General features: G+C 40.3%; 1 protein-coding gene across 1 annotated transcript; it reads right to left on the bottom strand.

The window, feature by feature from the left end:
• Nucleotides 1-84: 84 nt before the first annotated feature.
• pyya (peptide YYa) lies at nt 85-7,498 on the bottom strand. The gene is made up of 4 exons (XM_018741928.2): nt 7,383-7,498; nt 5,455-5,642; nt 2,063-2,143; nt 85-294 (listed from the first exon to the last, which is right to left on the bottom strand). The coding sequence occupies exons 2-4, from the start codon at nt 5,640-5,642 to the stop codon at nt 270-272; spliced, it is 294 nt and encodes a 97-aa protein (XP_018597444.1). The 5' UTR covers nt 7,383-7,498; the 3' UTR covers nt 85-269.
• Between the last annotated feature and the right edge of the window lie 15,000 nt (nt 7,499-22,498).

The following is a 22,498-nucleotide window of genomic DNA, read 5'->3' on the forward strand; positions in this document are numbered from 1 at the left end:
GTAAGATGTAGCATTTATGACAAGATTTCTTCCTTTTTAATTTATTCTTATATTTTTTTAATAAATTATGTACAATTGTCGGTTTGCTGGAAAGCAGGGTTTAAAAATGAATAAGGACAAGAAATAAAGAGTGCATGCATTGAGAGGCAAGCAATGGTCCACTGATGGTCAACAATCATCCAGAAGATAGTGCTTGAGTCATGAGAGGACTCCCTCAGCATGATGGACGCAAGGAGAGGAACACCAGACAGGGAGAGGACAAAGAGGAATCACCACATGTACGAGCCGTCGGACCTGAAAAGACGAAAGAGACCAAACCTCTCAGACAATGACAGTCTTCTAGATTCATTGTCGCATCTACAACACATACTGAGCCATCAGTTGCAAAGCAAAAGGTTTCTGAACCTTATATGTGGTTTACTTGGAAAATTAACCGAGTGGAGTGGTGTATGGTGTTGAGAAATGGCTAATTAGTCTTGAAGAAAACTACGTAGCTCCAAAAATTAATTATTTAACATTAATCTTTAAAATACAATCAACTTTGAATTAAGTAAGTAAATCTGTGAGCTCTCTTCAAAATATTCTACATGGGTCAGTTTCTAAAACTCATGAGACAGGAGTTCAACCTGAATGTGAAACACATATTAGGAAGTCAATGATACCGCCTGTCCTTACAGCTCTATAAAATGTCCACAAAACATTGAGCTACCCGGCAAGCTAATGAAGCATTTGTCAAATTTGTAAACTGAAGCTGAGTAATTGTCAGTATATAATTATCATGCAATCAAGTGGATAGCATTTCATTTCTTTCCAGCTCCCATTCACAAATTCCAACTTAAATCTAAGAAAATGACACGGAGCAAGAATACATTTATTAAAGTGAGTCGTACTCATAAAAAGAAAGTCCAATCAACCTGGCTCATCAACAGATAGCTGGCTTCTAGAAGCACCACAGTGTGAAAAGAGAGCTCTATAAAAATGAATTGAATTGTACTGAGGGGGGCTCGGTGGCGCAGCAGATTTGGCCGGGGCCTGCTGTGTGGTGGGTGTGGGATTCAAATTCTGCTTGGGGTGCCTTGCGGTGGACTGGCGTCCTGTCCGGGGTATGTGCGTCCCCCTCCAGGCCTGCGCCCTGTGTTGCTGAGATAGGCTCTGGTTCACCACGACCCCGCTCAGGACAAGCAGTTGTAGACATGTGTGTGCGAATTGAATCGATTCAGGTGTTTGCTGAGCTTGGTATTCAGATTGCAAATGTTTCATCACTAGTCGAGGTGACATCATTATTATGTGCATGCGTCATGTCACCTCGACTGGTGATGAAACATTTGCAGCCTGAATGCCAAGCTGGGCAAACATCTGAATCACCAACCCAAGCTACAAACACCATCGATCTTCTCTCACATTTCTGAATTGAATTGAACTTCAGCAAGGTCCTTTTTTCTCACTATAGAGCACAAAGAATTTGCGTATTTCTTGGGATGCCCGAAAACTGCATTTATTCGTTTTCACAGTCAAAAATAATATTTTGCAGTGAACAATTCATCCTCCTGCCATTTATTCTTGACTTGCTTGTCAAATCCCTTTGTTAAGTATGTGCATTTTCAATGCTTTTCACTATTATTCATGAAAGAGAACACTGGTTTCGAGGAAACTGCTAGAGTATGTTGTATAGCCAAGCACTTGGCAGGTGTTTTGGAGGGTGGGGAAGGAAAACACCTTTTTAGCCCCATTCACAGGAAACAGGGCATTCATATAACAGAGCGTAGTTGTAGTTTAATTGCCTTCATATATTATGCACTCACTCAGAGCCATAAATACGGATAAGCTGTGGTATCCTGAACAGCAAATTTATTGAAATACAAAGTATTCAATTTTATAACTTAGTTATTATGTTTAGGACAAAAAAACCTTAGGCTGCTGGCTCATCATCAATGAAGCATCCTAACTGTAACACCTGCAAGTGCAAACTGAACTGCTGTCACTGAGGGCCACCCCATCACAGGTTCTTAGTGCAGGATGCTTCATACCCACTCCCCAGAAACCCCTTGTGCCTGTATCTTACTGTGATCGTTGGTTGTGCTGTGAGTCATCGCCAAACAGCAGCTCTGCCATCATGTCCTCAGGAGGAGACCTCTTGCCATACCTGAGAGAAAGAGAGCAAGGCTGTTGAGGTGTAGTGGATTGTATGTAAACCCAAAGAGGACCCCCGTGTATCACTTTAGTCACAACCAGCTTCATGTTCTATGACAGCAGTGAACTTCAGATATTACACCAGGGAACAACCTGAAGCCAAGATGAGCTGCTGCTCTTAACAACATCAAAACGAAGACGATCAAAGAGGAGACCCTTTGACTTGCCTTCTTCATTTAGTTGCCAAACAGCTCAGTGACTCCATTATGTCATCAAGCTGTGTTTAAAATCAGTCTTGACTGCATGCATTAGGAATTAGTTTAACTATGTTTTATTTTTTACTAGTTGTGCAAATACTTTTTTTGAAATGTTGAACTGCTGGGCCAGACTGACTTTGGTATAACTGTTAAGCATACATTTACATTGCTGTGTCAGTGCGTGAGAAGAGGGCTCTATAAAAATAAATTGAATTACTTTATTTAGCTGACGCGTTTCTCCAACGCGATTCACACTATTAAGCTACTTACAATTATTTACCTGTTTTTACAGCTGGGTAATTTTTGCTGGAGAAATTTTAAGGTAAGTCCTTTGCTCAATGGTGTCACAGCTGGAGTTGAAACTCAAAGCTGCAACCTTTGAAGCCAAAGGCAGCTGCTTTAACCACTGTACTTCTAACTCCCCCCAGCTTAGATATCATTATGACTCTGTTGGGTGATTATAAATATCATCTACATTGGTTTGCTGCATTTATTTAAATGAACTTACCCAAAGATGAATTTAGCATGAATCTGACTTCTATAGAATTGCTCATTTCAAGATTTCTTTAATAGGCCATCTAAATGTTTCAGTCAGTCAGTGCCCATAGAGTAATTAATGCACCCCTCTGCTGTGAATTTTGTTTCCACATTTTTTAAATGTTTCACATCACGGAGTTCAATATTTCCCCTACCCAGAGCCAAATTAATCTGACGTTTCATTGCCCATAAGACAGACTGTCCTTTTGTGTGAAAATACCAGGGTGCAAGTTTCCAGCTGGAAGGCCCAGGGTGGCTGTGACAGGTACAGCCCCCTTAATGATGGACCCTGCTGTCTCTGAGGGTCTAATAGGGACGCGCCTCAAGTACCAGCGAGTGGGAGTCTGTCAGTCTGCACACACACAGACACAAACTGGCACAGCCACATATACTCACAGTCACACTGGTCCTTCAAAAATTAACGTACATAGACTCACATATACACTCATATACTGTCCCATATATAAATATTCACACACAGACATAAACATGCTCACTGGCTCACACACAAAGTCAGTGATACACCAGTTCAATCACTCATACAAATCGGCACTTACGTTAACATGTAAAGACAGACAGCTGCAGAGATTTGCACAACCAGGAATTGAAATAGTAGATGTACGCTTTCTAAATCTACAGGAAAACAAGCCATGATTCTAGTTCCTAATGCCATTAGAAATCTCTGCTTTTCTCTTTCCTGCCTTGGCTCTAGTGAAGCTGCCAGAGATTTCATCTACTACCAGGAGAATTCACTTCAAGAACTTTCCATCGACTCGCTGGTTAACGTAATGGAGAGTAATGTTGATTATGGATTTCCAGCATACTGATAGTGGCCAGCATAAGAGACTGGCGGAGCACGAAGGATAATGAGATTCTTTGTGTGTCAGGAGGAAGTGAGTGCAGGGGTGAGGATATGTAGCAGAAAGGCGATGTGACAATTTTAAAACACTGGCAATTATTTGGATGCATTCAGTCATTTAGTAAATACATATGTTGCGGAAAGTCTCGCTTTGCCTTTAGGTATTGTATATCATTATCATTCAAAATGCTCAAATGCTCCTTTTCTGGACTTGTTCTTCTAAATTTGTGGAAGATAGTAAATACATTTTCTTAATCTAACACTTTGAGGTGTCCACTTGATGCTAGATTACCTTTAAGCTTTCCTGTAGCACTTCTGAGTGTCTGGTCCAATATAGTATCAAAATAATGGTATTAAAATCCCTGTTACATAGTGCAGCATTCAGTTGCAAAGAAAGATGGCAGGAATGTTACATAAAAGAAAAAACATACTCTGCAAATCCATTTGTGGTGTTATGGTCATTTTTGAAAATTTAAGTAATTTAGTATTTTGATAAAATACGAATGAAAGAATGAAATACCTTTAGAAATGACTACTTGAAATGAGGATGAAAGACATTGCATACATTATCCTTAGAAGTAGACAAACTAATTGTACTGCATTTTTTCTGAGATGTACATCGCTTTGGAGAAAAGCGTCCGCTAAATGAACGAATGTAATGTAATTCACAGTGGAGAGCTGCAAAATGGAATACACATTTTCAGGAGATTCTTTTTTTTTTCTCTATAAAAATGGAAGCAATTTAAAAACCACTAGGAATGTTCCAAAAAGTGATATGATAAATAATCCACCAGCATGAAGACAGTGACTGTGGGCAAGGTGGTGTAGTTTGTTCTCTACAATGAATTAGAGGTGCTGTTTACCTCTGTCAAGTTCATGGCGTCGGTTCCCACAATTTTTCTTCACTTAAGCCCACTGGTACACTAGTATCATTCCTCACAGCTAGTTTATAAAGTCTCCTCACACTTCTTAAAAACACAAAGGGTATGGAATATATCTTCCCCTACGCACACCAAATTAATAACAACCAAGGGTTTTATATCCCAGTGCAGCAGGATGTAACTGGATCTTAGTGCTAGAGGAACACCGGTATAGCTATGAAATTCACCTTTTAACAGTTAATACAAACAAGTGTCTTTGGTTATTCAATATTTTACAAACATATTTCAAGTACTTTATAAACCTTAAGTAATAATCGTGACAACAAAACACAAACTGGTCTTAATCTTGTTAATAGAACATGTCATTTGGCCTCAGGTTTATTTCATTTCATCAGCTTTTAGAGAACCACTTCTCATTCATTGAATGAATGAATGAATGAATGAATGAATGAATGAATGAGCCACCTCTGATCGGTGTTGGATCTGCTGTTGAAAAGAGTTAGGTAGAATATTGAACTGTTCCAGAATTTTAATCAGAAGCTCGTTTGCCATCACATATCATCTATAAATAAATTTTCACCCAGAACCAGTTCGCCGAGTTCTGCTTCCCGTCAAATGACCACTGCCCAATTAGTGAAATGATGACTACTGAGTACGCTATGAATTTTTATTTCGACCGTGCCTTGATAATTGACCTTCTGTGGTTGAACACCTCTCTTCAGTAATTTTTGCTCCCTAATGAAGCTGTTAAATCATGTTTCATCACCTTGGCGAAGCCTCTTCAGCTCACCTCTGTCTCGTGATGAGGTTGATGTAGTGTCTGAGCGCAGAGTAATACTTGGCCATCTCTTCTGGCGGCGCGTCCTCCCCGGGGTTCTCCGGTTTGGGTGGGTACGCATCTGAGAATGTGCCCAGACACAGGAGCACACAGAGGACAAGGGCTACGAAGACGGGCCAGGGCTTCAGCACAACTGCCATCTGCAAGAGTGAGGAGAAAACCTCACATTACCCATGTGTCTATAGCCCTGTACATCCGCTTAATGTTCCAGCTCCTAGACAGAAGGTGTGTTTAGGGTTGACGTATTTGCAATCTGAGTGTTGTTGGTTCAAATTCCCTTCCTGCCGTAGTATCCTCAATCAAGACAAGAATACCCTGCTGTATGAATGGGTAAATCCTTATAAAGTTTGTTATTTAGTGCTACAAGTCACCTTGGACAAAGCGATCAAACAAATTATGTATATACAGATATATGTCATGCCCACCACCTCATCTCAGACTAGAACACCTGGTACCGATCAGGATGGGGAAATGTAAGATGCACCAAATCACCGCCTTCCAGTCGCAGAATCTCAACCAAGATAACGGTCCTCTCTACACTCACTAGACATACGTATTTGTTCCTGTTCCTTGTCCCTCTCCTTCTTGCTCCCCAGCCCTGATTCCATGACTACCACGGTAAAGACTTATTGTTTTGTCCCTTTTGACCACATCTCCAGATAATCGCCCCCAACAACGTTCCCTAATCCACCTGACTCTTTGCCTGTCCCAGACTACGATACTTGCCTTGTCCCTTCTGGGTGCAATAAAGATCCTGCACTCGGGTGCAACATCCTGCATGTCGGCTCTCGGTCAGAACTATGTATAATTAGGAATATTAAAAAATATATATACATATATATAAACTTTCGAATGAAAACATATCCAAGGTCATTCGCCATACTGAAGATGTTAATTTGGTGCTCAAAGAAAAGCAGAACAAAATGAGATGTATCGACGCCCAGTGAGAAGTTCACGCTGACCTTTTCATTTTCATTTATCGTTAACAACAGGAAACAAGACTATTTTTTTTTTTTAACAAAATCACATCTTAGTTTGCTGGTTTGTTTTAACTTGTGATATTACAGTTTTTCATGCATCTGTGAAATATGTTGATCCTATGCATCCTAATCTAGTGGAACATTTAAAAAAGCTTAAGGCCAGCTGCTACGTTGCATTTTGGACGTTCCACCAGTAATGCCGTATTTAGTAACCATTTCATGTAATTTCCATTACCATTCAGAAGCATTACATAGTGATAATTTAATTCAGAGCAGAACTGTTTTTTTTCACAGATGGTTATTAGAGTTGAGAGTTTTACTAAACAAAAGGGAATTAGTATTTCCAGATGCTGCTCTCCAAGGTCCTGCATGGCCATATAGGTCCCATGAGGTATGGTATACTCTGGTATACACAGTGATATGGAGAAATTGTTACTACTGTATTGAGTTGACAACGGTAGACAGCTGACTTCAACATGGTTTACCCTTTTCTGCAGCACGGTATTGTTAGTGCATCAATGGAAGGTGAGTACATTAACATTTATTCATTTAGCAGATGCTTTTCTCCAAAGCGACTACATCTCAGCAAAAATACAATCTGTGCTTCGCATTAGGATGAAGGGCACCCGAGTGGAGCTGGACAACACTCTTCAGATTGCAAGTCAACAGCCATAAAGAGTACATCACTTACTGAGCTGCTGGAATGAAACCAGGACACGCTGCTGGGTGAATGAAATTAATAAAAAATGAACACTGGGAAAGTGCCTATGTGACTCTAAGGTGCAAACACTGGAATCAAGTGTACATTTATTTTATGCAGTATATTATTAAACCGAGAGCGATTGAAAGAGCTATTGTGTAACACTGAAGACTGGAAGAGTAATAAGATTGAATACTTACTTTTTAGAAGGCAAATGGATTTTAGAAGGCTTGTGGTTACAGGTGGTCGGGTTGTTCTCCTGGTCAGTTTGAGGAGGGTCCTGTTTCTGCTCTTCTTATATTTCTTTAATCTCGACTTGCATTCACACTCCACTCTGAGCTACTTCCCGGCAGATCCACATGCTTATATATGCTGCTTTCTCAAGGACACGTCTTGAGGAGGGGGGGGTGGATGCGTGCGAGGTGTGTGAGGTGTGTGTGTGGTGTGTGTGTGTGTGGGGGGGGGGGTCAGATGATGATTAACAACTTTCTAATGCTCTCTCGTGCGTCCCTAAAACAAACAAAAAAAATATCTGATCATCTTCTGGACCACAATGTGCGCAGGATCAGAAATGCATTACACTACATAGCCACTATGAGCTACTAAACTTATTGCTCGCCCGAGCGTGATTTATCGGATACTTTATCCTTCAATTTGGTTTTGTATTTCCTATATTTCCAACTAGGCTCCACGGTTCTGAAAAACTGGTTTTTAAAATAAGTTTCATTACAGAACCAAACGTAATGGAAGTAAAGCAGAGACCTGAACTGTGGGGGGGTGAAAGTCAAAGTGTGTTTGTTTAATTTAAAAAATCAAATTTATTTAGGTGGCGTGTATCAAATAGGCGAATACATTGTAGAATTTTGAGAACTGAACTAATAAGTTACTTGTTAACATATAAGTTCTATTATCAAAATAACTGCAGATGAGCGTCATAATTATTTGATTTATTCATAAAAATAATGATAATTGGTAAATTGTTTTCTCTGTGAATTGCATTACACTGATGGCAGATCAGTTGAAATATTATGAATGAATCAGTGCCTTTTTGAAATAAGTCGTTTTCAGAATTGTTCAAATAATATTTGGTTGTTTTCCATATTCATATTGTAACCGGCTTCGAGGTTTGTTTCTATGGATATTGCGTGAATCTTTCAGGGTTTGTATGCTAAACTTTGGAATTTGATTTTGCTGCTGCTTGATAAACTTGTGACGAATACAAGCAATTTCGTTGAATTTATACGAGTTTGTCTTTAATACAGTTAAAACTAGATTTGGTCAATCCTTTTTAAAAGGGCCGCTATAATTTTCTAGAGAAACTATATGCACATACGTACATTATATGTGAATTATGTGCATGTCAGGTGAGATGACATAACTGGAAAACGAGCGAGAAACTAACATTATTGTGGAAGAACGAGTTGTTTCGCCAACCGTGAAAACACGTTATGATGATGTTTGTCAGTCAATAAAATATAACCAATGCAATTTTTTTCTGTCGGATTTTGGTTTTGATTTAGCTGTTCGGAATATTCCAGCTGGGGAATAAAATCATGTAGAAAATAAATGTAGAATTCCATATACTAAATAATTAAGCACTCAAAAAATAAAACTTTTCAATTGTTTTTCGTTGGAACTGGTCAATTGCTTAAAGAATCACCTCCGAAATCTTACCTTAGGGTATTAAGACAGATAATGAAAAACTGGAATTGAATTTAATTACTGTATTTTCGTGCATTTATTCTCCCGCAATGTAATATTTAAATAACATCTGTGTGGTTGGTTATTATGTTGCACGTAGGATGTTATTACGAGGTACGGTTGCTAGAGGGCGCTATTTTAATAGCGTCGGCTCTGAAATATTACAGGACCTTAAAAAGAACAGCAACCTCAGCGTTCATTACCTTTCTTTGAATAACTTAACTAGTGGACACCAGTTCACCTGCTTCTCCCACAGTTTTATATGGGATAGGTTAATACATTTTACAAAGTTTATATGGAAAGTTTAAATTTGATGGATTTGTTCTTATCCAGATCCAAATGTGGATAGTCCACCCTGAAATACAGCATCACGGGGACCCTAAGACATGAACAGCGATTCCTTACGCTTATCATTCATTGCATTTAACAACAGCATAAAACAGGCGAAACCTTATATGTTATGCCAACCTTTAGTTACTATAAACACTGTGTCTTGTAATTATTATCAGATGTATTTCATACAGCAGGGGCTTGGACCAGGTTCTGCTCTCCGACGGGTCTGGGGTTCGAATCCCACTTGGGGTGCCTTGTGATGGACTGGCGTCCCGTCCTGGGTGTGTCCCCTCCCCCTCTGTTGGCAGGTTAGGCTCCGGCGCCCCATGACCCCGTATGGGACAAGCGGTTTCAGATGATGTGTGTGTGTGTGTATTTCATACACTTTTCTGACCTCTGTGAAGCGTAAAACCTGGTGTAGTCATTGAGGAACCAGATGTGTGATCAAAAGGTTTATGATACAGTGATGGAGAAGAAATCATATTATTTCATGTTTACTTATGTGACTAAACTGATGTGTCCATTTTGTTAGTCGCAATATAGATAATAGGTTTTCTAGAGTAACAACGTGTGCCGTTTGTATTGCAGCATTATCTTTAGGATGATATTGTGACAAACAGTCAGGTATGTCTGACAAAAACTCCAGCTCAGGGTTCCTGGATTTAGTTACACTTTATCCTGGAACTCTTGGGCTGGACAAGGTGTGGGGAGAAGGGAATTAAGGACTCTTGGTGGCTGGTCCTTCTCCATGTCTTCTTCCAGGAGAAGATCCTTCTCAGTGTCAAGCTTAAAGAAGGGAGTCTTGCCAACTAGATGTTCGTTAGTTGTAACTAGATGTGTGTGTTAGGGTGGCGTGGTAACCAGCATGGTAAGAAGCTATGGGTGTACCTGCATGATGCTCCATACATGGCAAAGTGTTGTGTGCCACAGTGGAATGCATGTGTGTTTTATAGTTGTGTGTGTTGTCTCCCCAAATGCCACAAATATACAGTGGATTCATAAAACAATCACACTTCAAATTATTGGGTACACTAACTGTATACAATGATTGATTTTTCTGTCTCTTCTACTTATTAATGCTCTTTCATGCTGTTTTAATGATTTAGTTAATACTGCGAATCATTAAACCTTTGGTAAAATGTGCAGTGGTCAAATATGGAACATCTAAGAGCCAGGATTTCAATGAACGTGAGCAATTTGCATAATTGAAACGCAACACTTTCACAAAATCAATGCTATCATAGTCTATGTGTTCAGATGAGTTCTGCTGAAATGTTCTTGATAAACAGGCACATGTTTTCATGACGTATGTCATCCAGTTGGCTACAAGGTGATTCCGTTTGTTCTGTGATTCAAATATGGAGTTGATTATTTCCTGAAATCAACGATAATATACATTACAATCGGATATTCACTTGAAGCTTTTCAAAGGTGCTAATGACATTGGGTACATTGTGCCTATAGACTGATTTACTGTCCTCCCACACTTGAGCCGCTTGTGGGAATTATTAAAATTTAAATTAATACCGATTCATATTCACACAACCCATCTCTCACAACCGAACACTCGGGAAAATGAAGCAGCGTGACCTTTCTCTCCTTTCTGAAATGTGAATTTGAAATGTGGCCCCTTACCTCTGGTTGCTGAGTAAATAACTGAATGGCACATAAGAGATCTGGTGATACTGTGTCATTGCATTATGGACAGGTAGGTCCTTCAATAGCAGTCCTTGCCACATACTTTTAAATAATGGACTCTAGTTTAATCACGGGGCGTAAGTAGATGTAAATTACTTTTTTACTTACGAAATCTTTCTCCTCATACCTTGCTTATAAAGGAACTCCTCCTGCAACGATGCAGTTGCTTTCCAACTTTTAGACCACGTTATTTTTCAGTAACAGATCACTAAGACTTTCAAATACCTACATCTACATCTGATGGGAATGAATATTATGGGGGGGTGGTGGCACAGTGGGTTGTACCGGGTCCTGCTCTCCGGTGGGTATGGGGTTCGAGTCCTGCTTGGGGTGCCTTGTGATGGACTGGTGTCCTGTCCTGGGTGTGTCCCCTCCCCCTCCAGCCTTACGCCCTGGGTTGCTGGGTTAGGCCCCGGCTCCCTGTGGCCCCGCATGCGACAAACGGTTTCAGACAATGTGTGTGTGTGAATTAATGAACATTACCTTAATGTATAAAGTGGGTTGTGATGCAGTGGGTCAAAAGGCATACATCAGTCATGTTTTATTAGTCTGGGTGGGACAAGTGTCCACACACAAGACCCCCTGTATGAAAAACAGTGGTAGGGTCTATGAGGACCACTGTCTCCCATACAGGAGGTCGTGTGTGAGAGTTAGTATTCGAAACATTTTTTAACATGAAAAATGTAATTAGGGACAACTGTAGTCAGCGTAGGCAAATTGCAAGTATAGACATGCATGAAATACTCAAAGGATAAAGGCCTATTGCACGGCTTTTATCCTCTGGGTATTCCATTGTCATTTCATCTGAAGTCATTTTTTTATATACAGACTATTTAGAAATGTCCAGTTTCCAATTTTAATTTGGTCATCTAAAGTGTTTGTTTTTTTTTAAATTTGTACTGGGAATAAACCCATCCTTCACAGTAAAGGGTCACTGATAACAAAACAAATTTGCTACTGGAAATGCAGCAAATCCGTTTCTCATCACGAATCATTTTAATAATCACATTGTCACAGGGTCAAGAGGTGAAGGAATAACTATTTTATTAATTCTACCCTGCAGCGCTTTATTTTCCCATGTTTTTTGGATGAAATTTCCTCCATTTAGTGAGCTTTTAACATCTTCTAGTTCCAAATGGGAAAATAATATCTACTGCAGGTAATATCAATTGCAAATGCAGTTGCAAAAATACAGTTTATTTTTCTCCAACAACGGATATGTAAATATTGATTCTGTGATTCTTGCTCCATACAAAGACGAATAATTTAAAAAGTCTTGTTTTTCCATATATTTAAATGCCCATACAAAAATTCTTTTAAAATTATTATTGTTTCACAGTTGATGTAGAAAATCTAATTCTTTTTTCATTCTGAGGGCATGATTAGCTCCTTCTTGTAATGCTTGCTGAGGGTTTCCCCCTGGCATTCGCAGACCTACTAATAGATATAATCACTCTGCTGGGTCTGCTGCAGGACATTTTCGTATGTCTTATTCAGTTCCACAAAACGCATGTAGACCGGATTAGCATATTCCCGGGGTCTCTTAAACAACTTAAATTTATGTTTATTCATTAGCAGAAGCTTTTCTGCAAAGCGGTGTCCACCCCTGCGAACAATGCAAAAGTCCATTTCATCAACAGACTGAGAGATCTAGATGCAGACACATGATACAAGGTGCCAAAAAGAAGACCTTGTCAATTTTCCAAAAGCAGAATGAAATTTGATGTTCCGCCTGAGTCTGAAGCTCAACCATTTCCTTTCAAGTACCCTGGCATAAGCTCTGCCAGGGAGACTGATCAGGTAGATTGTATGCAACATTTCAGAGGGGTGTGATCCATGCAACCACCACACTATTCAGTGCTTTTAACATCTCTGGGTAAATCTCATCTACGCCTGCAGCCTTACCCTGACAGAGGCAGAGGCCTTAAACCATCATAATGACTTCAGGAACAGTGATGTTTTTAACCCACCAGAGACAACAAACTAATTTCCAGAACAAGCTCAAGACCACCCAAGTCTTCCTCCATGGCCTCTCCAAACTTCTCCTATGCATATGTTTTCAGTTCAGCAGCTGCCTCTGCTGTAGCTCTCCCGGCGTGCTGGTTCCTCTCAGCTAAATCAAGAGATACTCGAAAAGATTGCTTAGAAGGACTCCTTTAGCTTAACTGCCTCCTTCGGTGCTGCTGTCCACCAACAGGTCCCAGGGTTGCTGCCAGAACACAGCTTTGGGCAGCCTCATCAAGTGGTTGCAGATGGTAAATGAGTTAACGTCAATGTCAGTTGAGCGCACTGTTAAATTTGCACATTTATAAATAAATGATAAAGAGAATCTTTTGTTTGTTTAACAATACCTGCAGTTCTTCTGTAATATCTTCACTATAAAAAATATATGTGAAGTAAATGTACTTGACCTTGCATCCTGTGCTTCGCAGGATTGTCTGCAGTTTTTGGAAATAGATGGAGAGAAGAACAGACTGTTGGAAAAACGGAAGGACGGACTGGTGGCTCCATTCAACTTCTCAGATCTTCAAATAATGTCTGTGAGCAATGCAATTTGTTCAGTGCAGAGCTCAGCAATATGTTTAAAGTCAACCGAAACAAAAAACAGTTTACAAACTAGATCCTCAGTACCGCTCATTTTCATCAAAAAAACTACATTCAATGGACGATAGAAGGAACGTTTCTCAGCAAAATATAAATGTGATTAATATAAATAAAGCGTTGAAAAATACACTTGCATTGTCAGGTTACACCCTGGGCGCATACCAGTAAATGAATGGGAACTCACCCTGTGTGCATTCTTATTCAGTATAATTCTCTATTCCAGGTGAATCTTCAGTGTTGTGCATGAGCTGGGTATGGTCTAAGGAAAAAGAAGTAATCCTGGACTAGAATGAATATTACTGAATAGAAGAGAGCATAATGCAAAAGAACTGGATAAAATTTGAAACAATAATTTATAGCAAGGCATCTGATTATTGTTAGAAAGGTGTGGGGCTGTGGATGTCCCAGACTTGGGAGAGACACATTTGTACCCCTATCCCTGGCATTGCCACCTACCAGTCTGCCCACATACCTCAGGTCTATAGCCTTAGGAAAGCTGTCAGTTGTGATGCATCGCATAGTGGTTCACATCATGGTCTCCAACTCATCTTTATCCTTTCTGTCCACTAGATCCACCAGTAGATCCACTCTCAGAGGTCACCGTTTGTCAGCATACGTCCGCATCCATACTCCCTAGCAAACACGGTCGTCAGACGAAAAATTATTGTTCGTACAAATATTTGACCACTAGTCTTGGGGATTTGTTTCAGGATGCTTCCCACCTGCTGCTGTCATTTTTGTGAATTTCTTCATTTGTGCTCCCGTTACATCAAGTTGTGTGGCTGAATATGATCACTCCCACTCGTGCAGGCAAAGCTCTTATTTTCTTTTCAGCAAAATTGCCTGATATGGCTACTGTGCTGTCAATAAATAGTTCATGCCCTCTGATCTTTCTGCTGGTTTCTGTTCCCAAAGCTCATCCGTCACTAACGACTCGCATGGCGTAGAATGCTGGGAAGAGCCCTTTGGCAGATTCGCTGAGACTTATTGGATTTTATTTTTCCATCTATTGGAAAAAATTCACATTTCTCAACAGGACAAATGCACAGAAGGAAATAAGCCCTACATTCCTTTGTATCAAGCTCTATGTTTCTAATATTCATTTTCCTCACATCTATTAAGTTTGGCAGTTTAATATCAAATAAGGACTGCGTTGCGTTTGATTAGATTTATCTTTCAGTGTCTTGGTGTTTGCGCTGTTCCATTGATTTTGTGTTTTGCATCTATTTCCTAAAATAACAAAAAAAAAAAAAAAACTTTAAACAGCAGAAAAATTGTAATGTCAAAAATGCAATGGTTCTGACATGTGGACAAATCCATTCCGTAGAAAAACCGTTTTTTTCCTCCTTAGACAAGTGGATGTGTCTGGCAAAATCCGTTTTGTTAGTGAATGTTTTCACACACGCTAAAGCCTATGCTCTGAGCCCTGAAGCAAAAGAATCACATTGTATTAGATATTATTATTCTTTGTTATGGGGAATATGATCCTTCTTATCTCCTGCAGTAATAAAGAATTAGATGAGCATGTTAAGTAGAATGTAATCAATGGTACTGGTATGTAACTCAATCGGACTGTTTCTATTGCGTCATGAGATTCTTTTCCAAGCCCTTTTCAATAAGAGACCAAAATAAACAATCAAAATCAGTTGGCAGAAACCATTTCTGTTCATATATAAACACAGGCAGACATTTTAACAAACGCAAACCCTTTTCATACACCTTAGGACTTCAATAGCTTCTACTGACACATGAAGATGTAAAATCGTGACAGAAACACCACCTGTTGGGAGAGGAGAATATTTCACGGTAACGTGGGACAAAGGCAGATTGGAAATATCATTTGAACACAAATAAGGTGATCCCAGAACGCAACACCCAGAATGTTCTGTTTTGTCTGCATGTGATACATCAAATCAAGCATCCTTTCGTCCAAAGCGTATCATAATTCTCCTGTGAAATATTGTTAAGCCAGAGTGAAAACTTGGGGGGAAAAAAAAAAAAAAACAAAGCCAGCTAAGGCCTCCTCTTTATCTTTGTGGCACAAAGAAACTTGTCGATTCTGTGTGATCTCCCATTGATCTCCTTCACAAGCCATATTTTCTCATTTTATGGAGGGAACAAAGCAACTTATAATAGAAGAAAATAGAAAATGGATCAGCAAAAGTACCAGGCCAGTAGAAAGTTTCGAAATAAGAAATTTAGACAAGGAATTACAAAAATCTCCCAGAGAGAACTGTAACTCAGCTATATTTTTTAGACAAAAAAAATATAACTTACAAATACAAATAGCATGATACAAATAGATATAGCAAAATCTCCAAATATTTGCAAATGCACAGTAATAAACAGAAATCACTGTTATTTCATAATGTACTATAAAACATGTTATGGTTTAGACCTAGATGGTTTGTACATCCACAAAAATTTAAATACTAGACAGAAGTTTTAAATACACATTCAAACAAGGTTTGGTCTAGAGGGTAAATGTCAACATAGGGTCTTCCACACTAAAGTCAACTTTTCTCAGAGCTCTATACAGAAGATATCAATCTAGAAATCGTCACATCAGAGAGTAATAAAAAATTAACAACTGTGTCAAGATCTCGTTTTTGCTCCGTCCCCTTCTGAATTCCTGTAAAAAATGCAACTGGAGTTATAGCAAAATTTTCTCTGACAGCTGCCATCTAATATCACGGATTCCTTTCTGCATACCAACCGAAATGCATGGCTGTTGCAGCATTATCTACTTTACCTCCCACCTTGAGCTATCAGTGAGTTGAGGAAGATGCAGGGATTGTCCCATATTTCAAAAAAAAAGGTTGGTGCAATAGTCTAAGGCCACAGTTGAACCTCTGCTGATCTGACTAGGTTCTACTGATGGGTCCAGTGCCAAAGCAAAGCTTATTCATCCAGTTGATGAAGTTTTGAAGATTTTATACATGTAAGTACTTCCAGCACAATGAAACGATCATTATGTGCAAATGTTGAGAAATTCCACTGGTCCCTGGCCAGCACTTTGGGGCTTGTTTTTGGCAAACTTAATACACGGTGTCCAGTCGACACTGAATAATAAATGACCTTTAAGAGTCAAACAGAATGACTGTTTTAAAGCTAAATGGGGAGCAAGTTGCCCATCTTGTACTTGCGTAAATGCCTGGAAATTGGCATCAAATCTAATAAAAGCCTGCTGTACGGATAAGTGACCCATTGTAAGTAGTGAATCTAGCAGCTTAAGTCACCTTGGTGAATAAAGTGTGTGGGCTGATAGTAACACTACATAGAGTTCATTGGAAGTTGCTTTGGAGAAAAGCATCTGCTAAATAAATAAACGTAAGAGTAAATCAAATGCTTCAAGTCACAGCCCATACATCAAAGAGCATCAAATACTGATGAATATATTAAAGATTTATTCATGAACGTGAATAAATCCTAATTCCCCTATGTTTCCATGACCACCTTTGCTTTGCCCCTTCCCTCTTCTGTTTCCTTTCTTTCTTTCCTCACCAGGGCTGCGGTCAGGTTGGGGAGGCAGCCGTGCGTCACTGGGCTTTCTCTGCAGACGTGCGCTGCCAATCACCCTGCCACAGCCAGCAGCCACAACATCTGGGCTGTCTGGAAACGCTCGTCCCCAGGGGTGCTTTCACCGAGGGCAGCGGCAGACCTTGGCCCTGGCCGACAGTGCTGTTCCATGCAAGCTACCGCTACTTCAGAAAGTACTCTTCCTATGGTCATGAGTTCAAGCTCATATGAGATCGAAGTGAGATCCCGCTGGTACAACAGCATTTCAACTCAGTTGTTTGAGTTCAGCACTTTATTTAAGGGCATAAACAAGGGCTTTCCAAAGGCAGCTCATGTCCAAAACCCACCAGGCCTCTGCACGCGTTCCATAGAACAATTCGGTCATCATGGATGGGTAAGGAGGTGCCGTATGGAGGCATCGGCAGGGCTCCGGTGCTTTTACATGTTCTTCGTTTCAAGCCTCACCTCCTATCAGTGCCAGGCTGCCATCGTAATAATGCCTGTCCTCAGCGTCTGAAGCTACGAAACAGTTCCGGGCGAGGGTGACGGCACCGTGACGTTCGTCTCACCGTCACGCTGACTAACTCGCCCCCCTCCTTACACACCTAACGGCAGCAGCGGCATCGCTCTGACTCTCAAATCTGTCATCCCTGTCCACTTCAACCCAATAAAAAGCAGCGAGAGGAAACAACAGCAAGCGGAAGGTTAATACACCACTTCAGCTTTGTACGTATGAGTAAATATGAAGAGCAGCAATAATCTGCAGACAAGTACAAACTGTTTGGACAAAACTCCATACTGCAATCCCTCCTCAAATATTAGCCTCTACACTAATGCATTTCTAAAGGGCAATTACTGCCCAAAGCAGTATTTAAGGTGTTGGCAGATGTGTGTAAAAGCCTCTTTGTTAAGCAAATATTTCAGTATTTAGAAGATATGAAAACACAACCGGGCTACATCTAAAGTGGCAGACACTCCTCTCCCCGCTCTAATGCTCTGTGTTGCTGTGTGAGAAGAGCACTCTATAAAAATACATTGATTCGATTCGATTCGATTCAATTCAATTCAATTCAATTCATCACTTTACATTTAAACCTCAGGCAAAGCTATCTTGTAGCTATCCTCTAGCTCCTAGCTATCCTCAGGCAACGCTATCATTTTAACATGCTTACAGTGTTAGCATATGATGACATACTTGAAACCTTTATCATTCCAATAGTCCAAATGTCTGATATGTTGACAGTATTGTGAATACTACCTTAAAATAAACCTCACTACTGTGGAATGTGGAATACTTAAAGGCAAGAGATTAAATGTATGCTCGTGTAGCGCAAGTCTGGTGAACTTGTCAAATCTTCGTCGGAGATAGTTTTGGCAAGAGGATTGAACACCTATCAGAAAGGGTTAAAGATCACGGGTAGGGGAGGGTGTGTCAGTCCAAGCAGGCTGGAGATCACCCTGGGGCAGCTAATGCAAGATGGCAGCCTCCCGTTACCCTTGAGGCCGCGGGCTTCCTCAGCACCTGCTGCCCATCCATCACCCCAGCCGAGGTTCTGGACTGTACTAGTAGGCAACACCTCTGCTTCACTGCAACAGCTCACTTAGCCCACCGAAACAAACCTTCCTTTTACCGCATGAGTTTTTTTTCGTTATACCAGGTGCCCATCACCATAAAACCTAAGTTTGTTTTATATTGCTATGACGCTTACAGCCCTGTAAAACATTCCATTTAATGGATGCATGCAAACTCACAATTTTAAAATCTCAGGGTTTGCTTTTGCATTGTTGTAATTTCTCTAGAGCAATGAACACACTTATTGAACTCTAATTCTAGAATGAAAGTAAAATGTGTATTAAGCATATCTTACCTGACCAAGCAATGGCTCTCATACTTTGGTCATATCATGCGAGCTAATTCCTTGGAAACAACATTAATGCTTGGCATAGTCAGTGGGATGAGAAGAAGAGGACGTCCAAGAACACGCTGGCTGGACATCATTAAGGCCGACACGAACGTGCCCATGAAAGAAGCGGTCAAAGATCGTAAAGCATGGAGAATGATGATCCATAAAGTGACCGAAAGTCGACCTCGACTGAACGGTTAAATCACACACTCACACCTGCCCAAAAAAACCCAAATTTTTAATATCACATCTAGGAGAACTCTTTGGATTAGAGCCAGAAACCTTTGGGCATCGAGTGTAGCTCCTTAACTACCGTAATGCTACAAAACATCCTGCATGGCATGTGTGTATATAAGCCCACACGTGGTGGACGACTTGACAGAATATGACAGTTGATGAATAAAACACATTTTAACTGAATACTATTAATTTTCATGGCTTGATCTGAACAAGTGTGGCTTAAATTGGCATTTATGTGAAAAGCCATTAGCTCTTACTTTAAAGAATATTAGAGTCTCTCTAGGGTCTCAGGTATATGGCCACAGGGTGAACAGCTACGTATGTAAACATCCTCCCTGGCATGGTGGAGACCAGCCGGCTGACACCGTGGAGTTTCCCCAACCAGTAAGTGTAGCTGTTCCACTCCACAGCATTTCCAATGTTAAAACAACACTGGAAAGTGGATGTCAGACACTGCTTTAGAGCAATCACGTCAACGAGCAAAGAAAAGCCAGACAAGCACGGCGCCAGCCCTCCACACCAGCCTTTCCAATTTACACAGCAGAAGAAATTTCACGTACGTGAACGCTGCAGACAAAGCCAAAGGCGCAGTCATCATGAGTGAGGAGTCATGCCCTGCTGCTGTTTCATGGGCCTTTCAACATTTGAAGGTGTTAGTGAAGAGAGATGGTGGGATTCCAACCTACTATATACCATGTTGTTTGGTGATCTTTGCTATTTAAGATGTTTTCATGAAAGGTCATAGAAATGTAGATATTTGACAAGACTGACAGGGCACCTTTACTGCAATGCTGATGGAAGCTGCCAGGTCTTTAATTACCGTTCATTTCTTGTAAAGGTCCAAATCATGTTAACATTTATCACTTCTCACCTATTACCTAATTCCCATATTCAGAAGGCTGAAGTGATTATCTATTAAAAGTTTATATGTCACCTGTGTTTGAAACATCCATGAAATATTTTCTAGGATCAAAGATCACACAGAAGCAAACTTGGTTTGGCATCAAAGACAATAACTGGTGACCCACCCAACCTCCTGCACATACAATATACGCAAGGCTGGCTTTCTGATTCCCTTTCTTTACTTTAATGACAAGACCCCATTGGAACCACTGATGAGTAAGGTCAACAACGCATCCTCTTGAGCCAACCATCTAAAGCCGTAAGGTAAGCCTTTATCTTTTCACAAGAGTGTCACCTTCAGAGGTGATGGTTGCGTCACCAGACCTTTCTATCCTCCCTCAGGTGGCCTTTAACTGGCTATTAACCAAGCACTCTCCAGGGAATCTGATCTGCTATAGCAGATTTTCCATAAGAAACCTGCCTTTCCTTGTCACTCAACACAGCTTCTCTCATTTGAAAATGCCTTGGGTCTTAATGAGGGGGTCATCACTGCAATGCATTACACCTTACTGACACCACATCCAAGCTCCATATATTCAGTGTTTGCAAGGTTTCTATAGATCAAGACATGAATAAGTTCACTTGATGCTGTACCATCGCCCCTGGTCAGTTTTGTTTTTATGTGGTATGACTGTCATCTCAGACTTGTCAGTCATATTTTTGAATTTCTTTTGCTCTCATTTGTGATAAAGGCTCACTGACTAACTTTAATAATTATCAGGGTATTAGTCTTGCAAAGCAAGGTTTCTTAATTAGAAGCATGATCTGTGTTTAATTACAAAAGGTCAGTGTGAATTGGGTTTGTGTTAAAGTGGATTAATGACTTCTGGAAGCTGCATACTTGAAGCTTGGGTGTGGTTGTGCAGAAAAGTATGTCGAATTGTAATTAGAAAAGATGGAAGCGATTGCACTTGAGACTAATGTTATATCATATGCACACCATTAGGACATGGTGCATGCAATGAGCACCCTGCAGGCATACAAGGAACCTTTAGGGACCCTTCGACTATTGATCAGTCACTATATTCTGTCCAGACTCAGCCCTTTCGTCTCTGGAAGAATGACATGAGCAGTGCTCTCCACACCTGAATTTTGGGGTGATTCTACCTGTATTTGGAATGAGTAGCTTTTCCAGGATGAGTCACTCTCCACCCTACACAAACAAAATACATTTTATAGGCAGAATGTACAGTCACATAACTTTTGAGGAATGTTACACCTGTGGAGACCGTTAGATTCAAAACAGTTACTTGTGTCAGTTTCCAAACCACCACGAGCCATAATAAAGCGTTATTATATACCAATGTATAAAGTTTTAAGGAAAATCTTTCATAATTTTGTTATTGTACTGACAAAGTTCAACATTAACTCCCAACGTCTGATACGACCGAGGAAGTTGGCCTTCTTCTGTCCTCAGGCAACAACGGCGCCACGCTCTGTTTGTCTTGTTTCATGTAGCGGAAGAAAAAGCTGATGGAGGGAGGTCCCATTACACGAACCCTTCTTTCCCTCTTCCACTGCACAGCTGTTTTACAACTTTAATGTGGTGCTCAGTTAGGGCTGTGCTGTGATATGATTCACAGATTTCATAAGACATTGAAGTCTTCAGCTGCAGTTATCGTACGCTCCGATTTTATGACCCCCCCCCCACCTTCTTCTCCAAAGACACGGGGCCGTTACTGCCGATTTGATAATGTTGGGCTTTTTGGGTGGAAAAAAAACTGTGGGCTTTGCCTTGAGAGTGCAAGTTCCGGTAATGTACACAGAGTGCTTTCCTGGCCGCCAAACCTGTTTGATTTTATTTGCCTTGTTGACAAGGTCAGATATGGGAGATGTGGTGATATTGCCAATGGTAGCCTGGAAAAACAAACAAATAAAATGCACCGAAACGGTATTAGACTGACGATGACACTGACGATGACTCAGTGACATTGAACTATGAATCCTCTGTTATTGCTACACAGCAGTCAAATCTTTATGCGCTATTGGAACTGAAAGCTCACTTTCTATAGTATTGTCTAATTTTCAGTTCAGTTGTTTTTGATATGCATACTTATAGATTTAATAAGGCATGAATAATGCATTGCTCTGGTAAATAGTCAACTCGTGTTTCTTGTCTTATACCGTTGTTTAGCACTGTGTGAGAAGAGTGCTCTATAAAAATAAATTGAAACTGAATTGATATCAAGAAATGTAGGTATTTAAAATCGAGTTTAATAACCCAGTTTAATTTTGCTGAACACTGCGTGAATCTTTCTTGGACGTAAAGCAACTAATGTTAAAATAAGATGGTTTCTCCTTCTTCATTTATACACCTCGTGATGCATCTGGGCACGGCCTCGGTGATGGAACTTGGGGTCACTGGGTGTTGCGAGTCTCTCAGCATTAGACGACCTCTCCCAGACAACCCGACC

This window comes from Scleropages formosus, chromosome 25 (assembly GCF_900964775.1).
Source record: "Scleropages formosus chromosome 25, fSclFor1.1, whole genome shotgun sequence".
Classification (NCBI taxonomy): Eukaryota; Metazoa; Chordata; class Actinopteri; order Osteoglossiformes; family Osteoglossidae; genus Scleropages; species Scleropages formosus.

Bases quoted from the DNA above. Each gene is read 5' to 3' on its own strand.
- pyya (XM_018741928.2), bottom strand. From the start codon at position 5,642: ATGGCAGTTGTGCTGAAGCCCTGGCCCGTCTTCGTAGCCCTTGTCCTC. The intron at 2,144-5,454 runs GTGAGCTGAAGA...TCTTTCTCTCAG, and splicing joins AACCTCATCACGAGACAGAG to GTATGGCAAGAGGTCTCCTC. The intron at 295-2,062 runs GTAAGATACAGG...TCGTCTTTTCAG, and splicing joins CAGCACAACCAACGATCACA to GTCCGACGGCTCGTACATGT.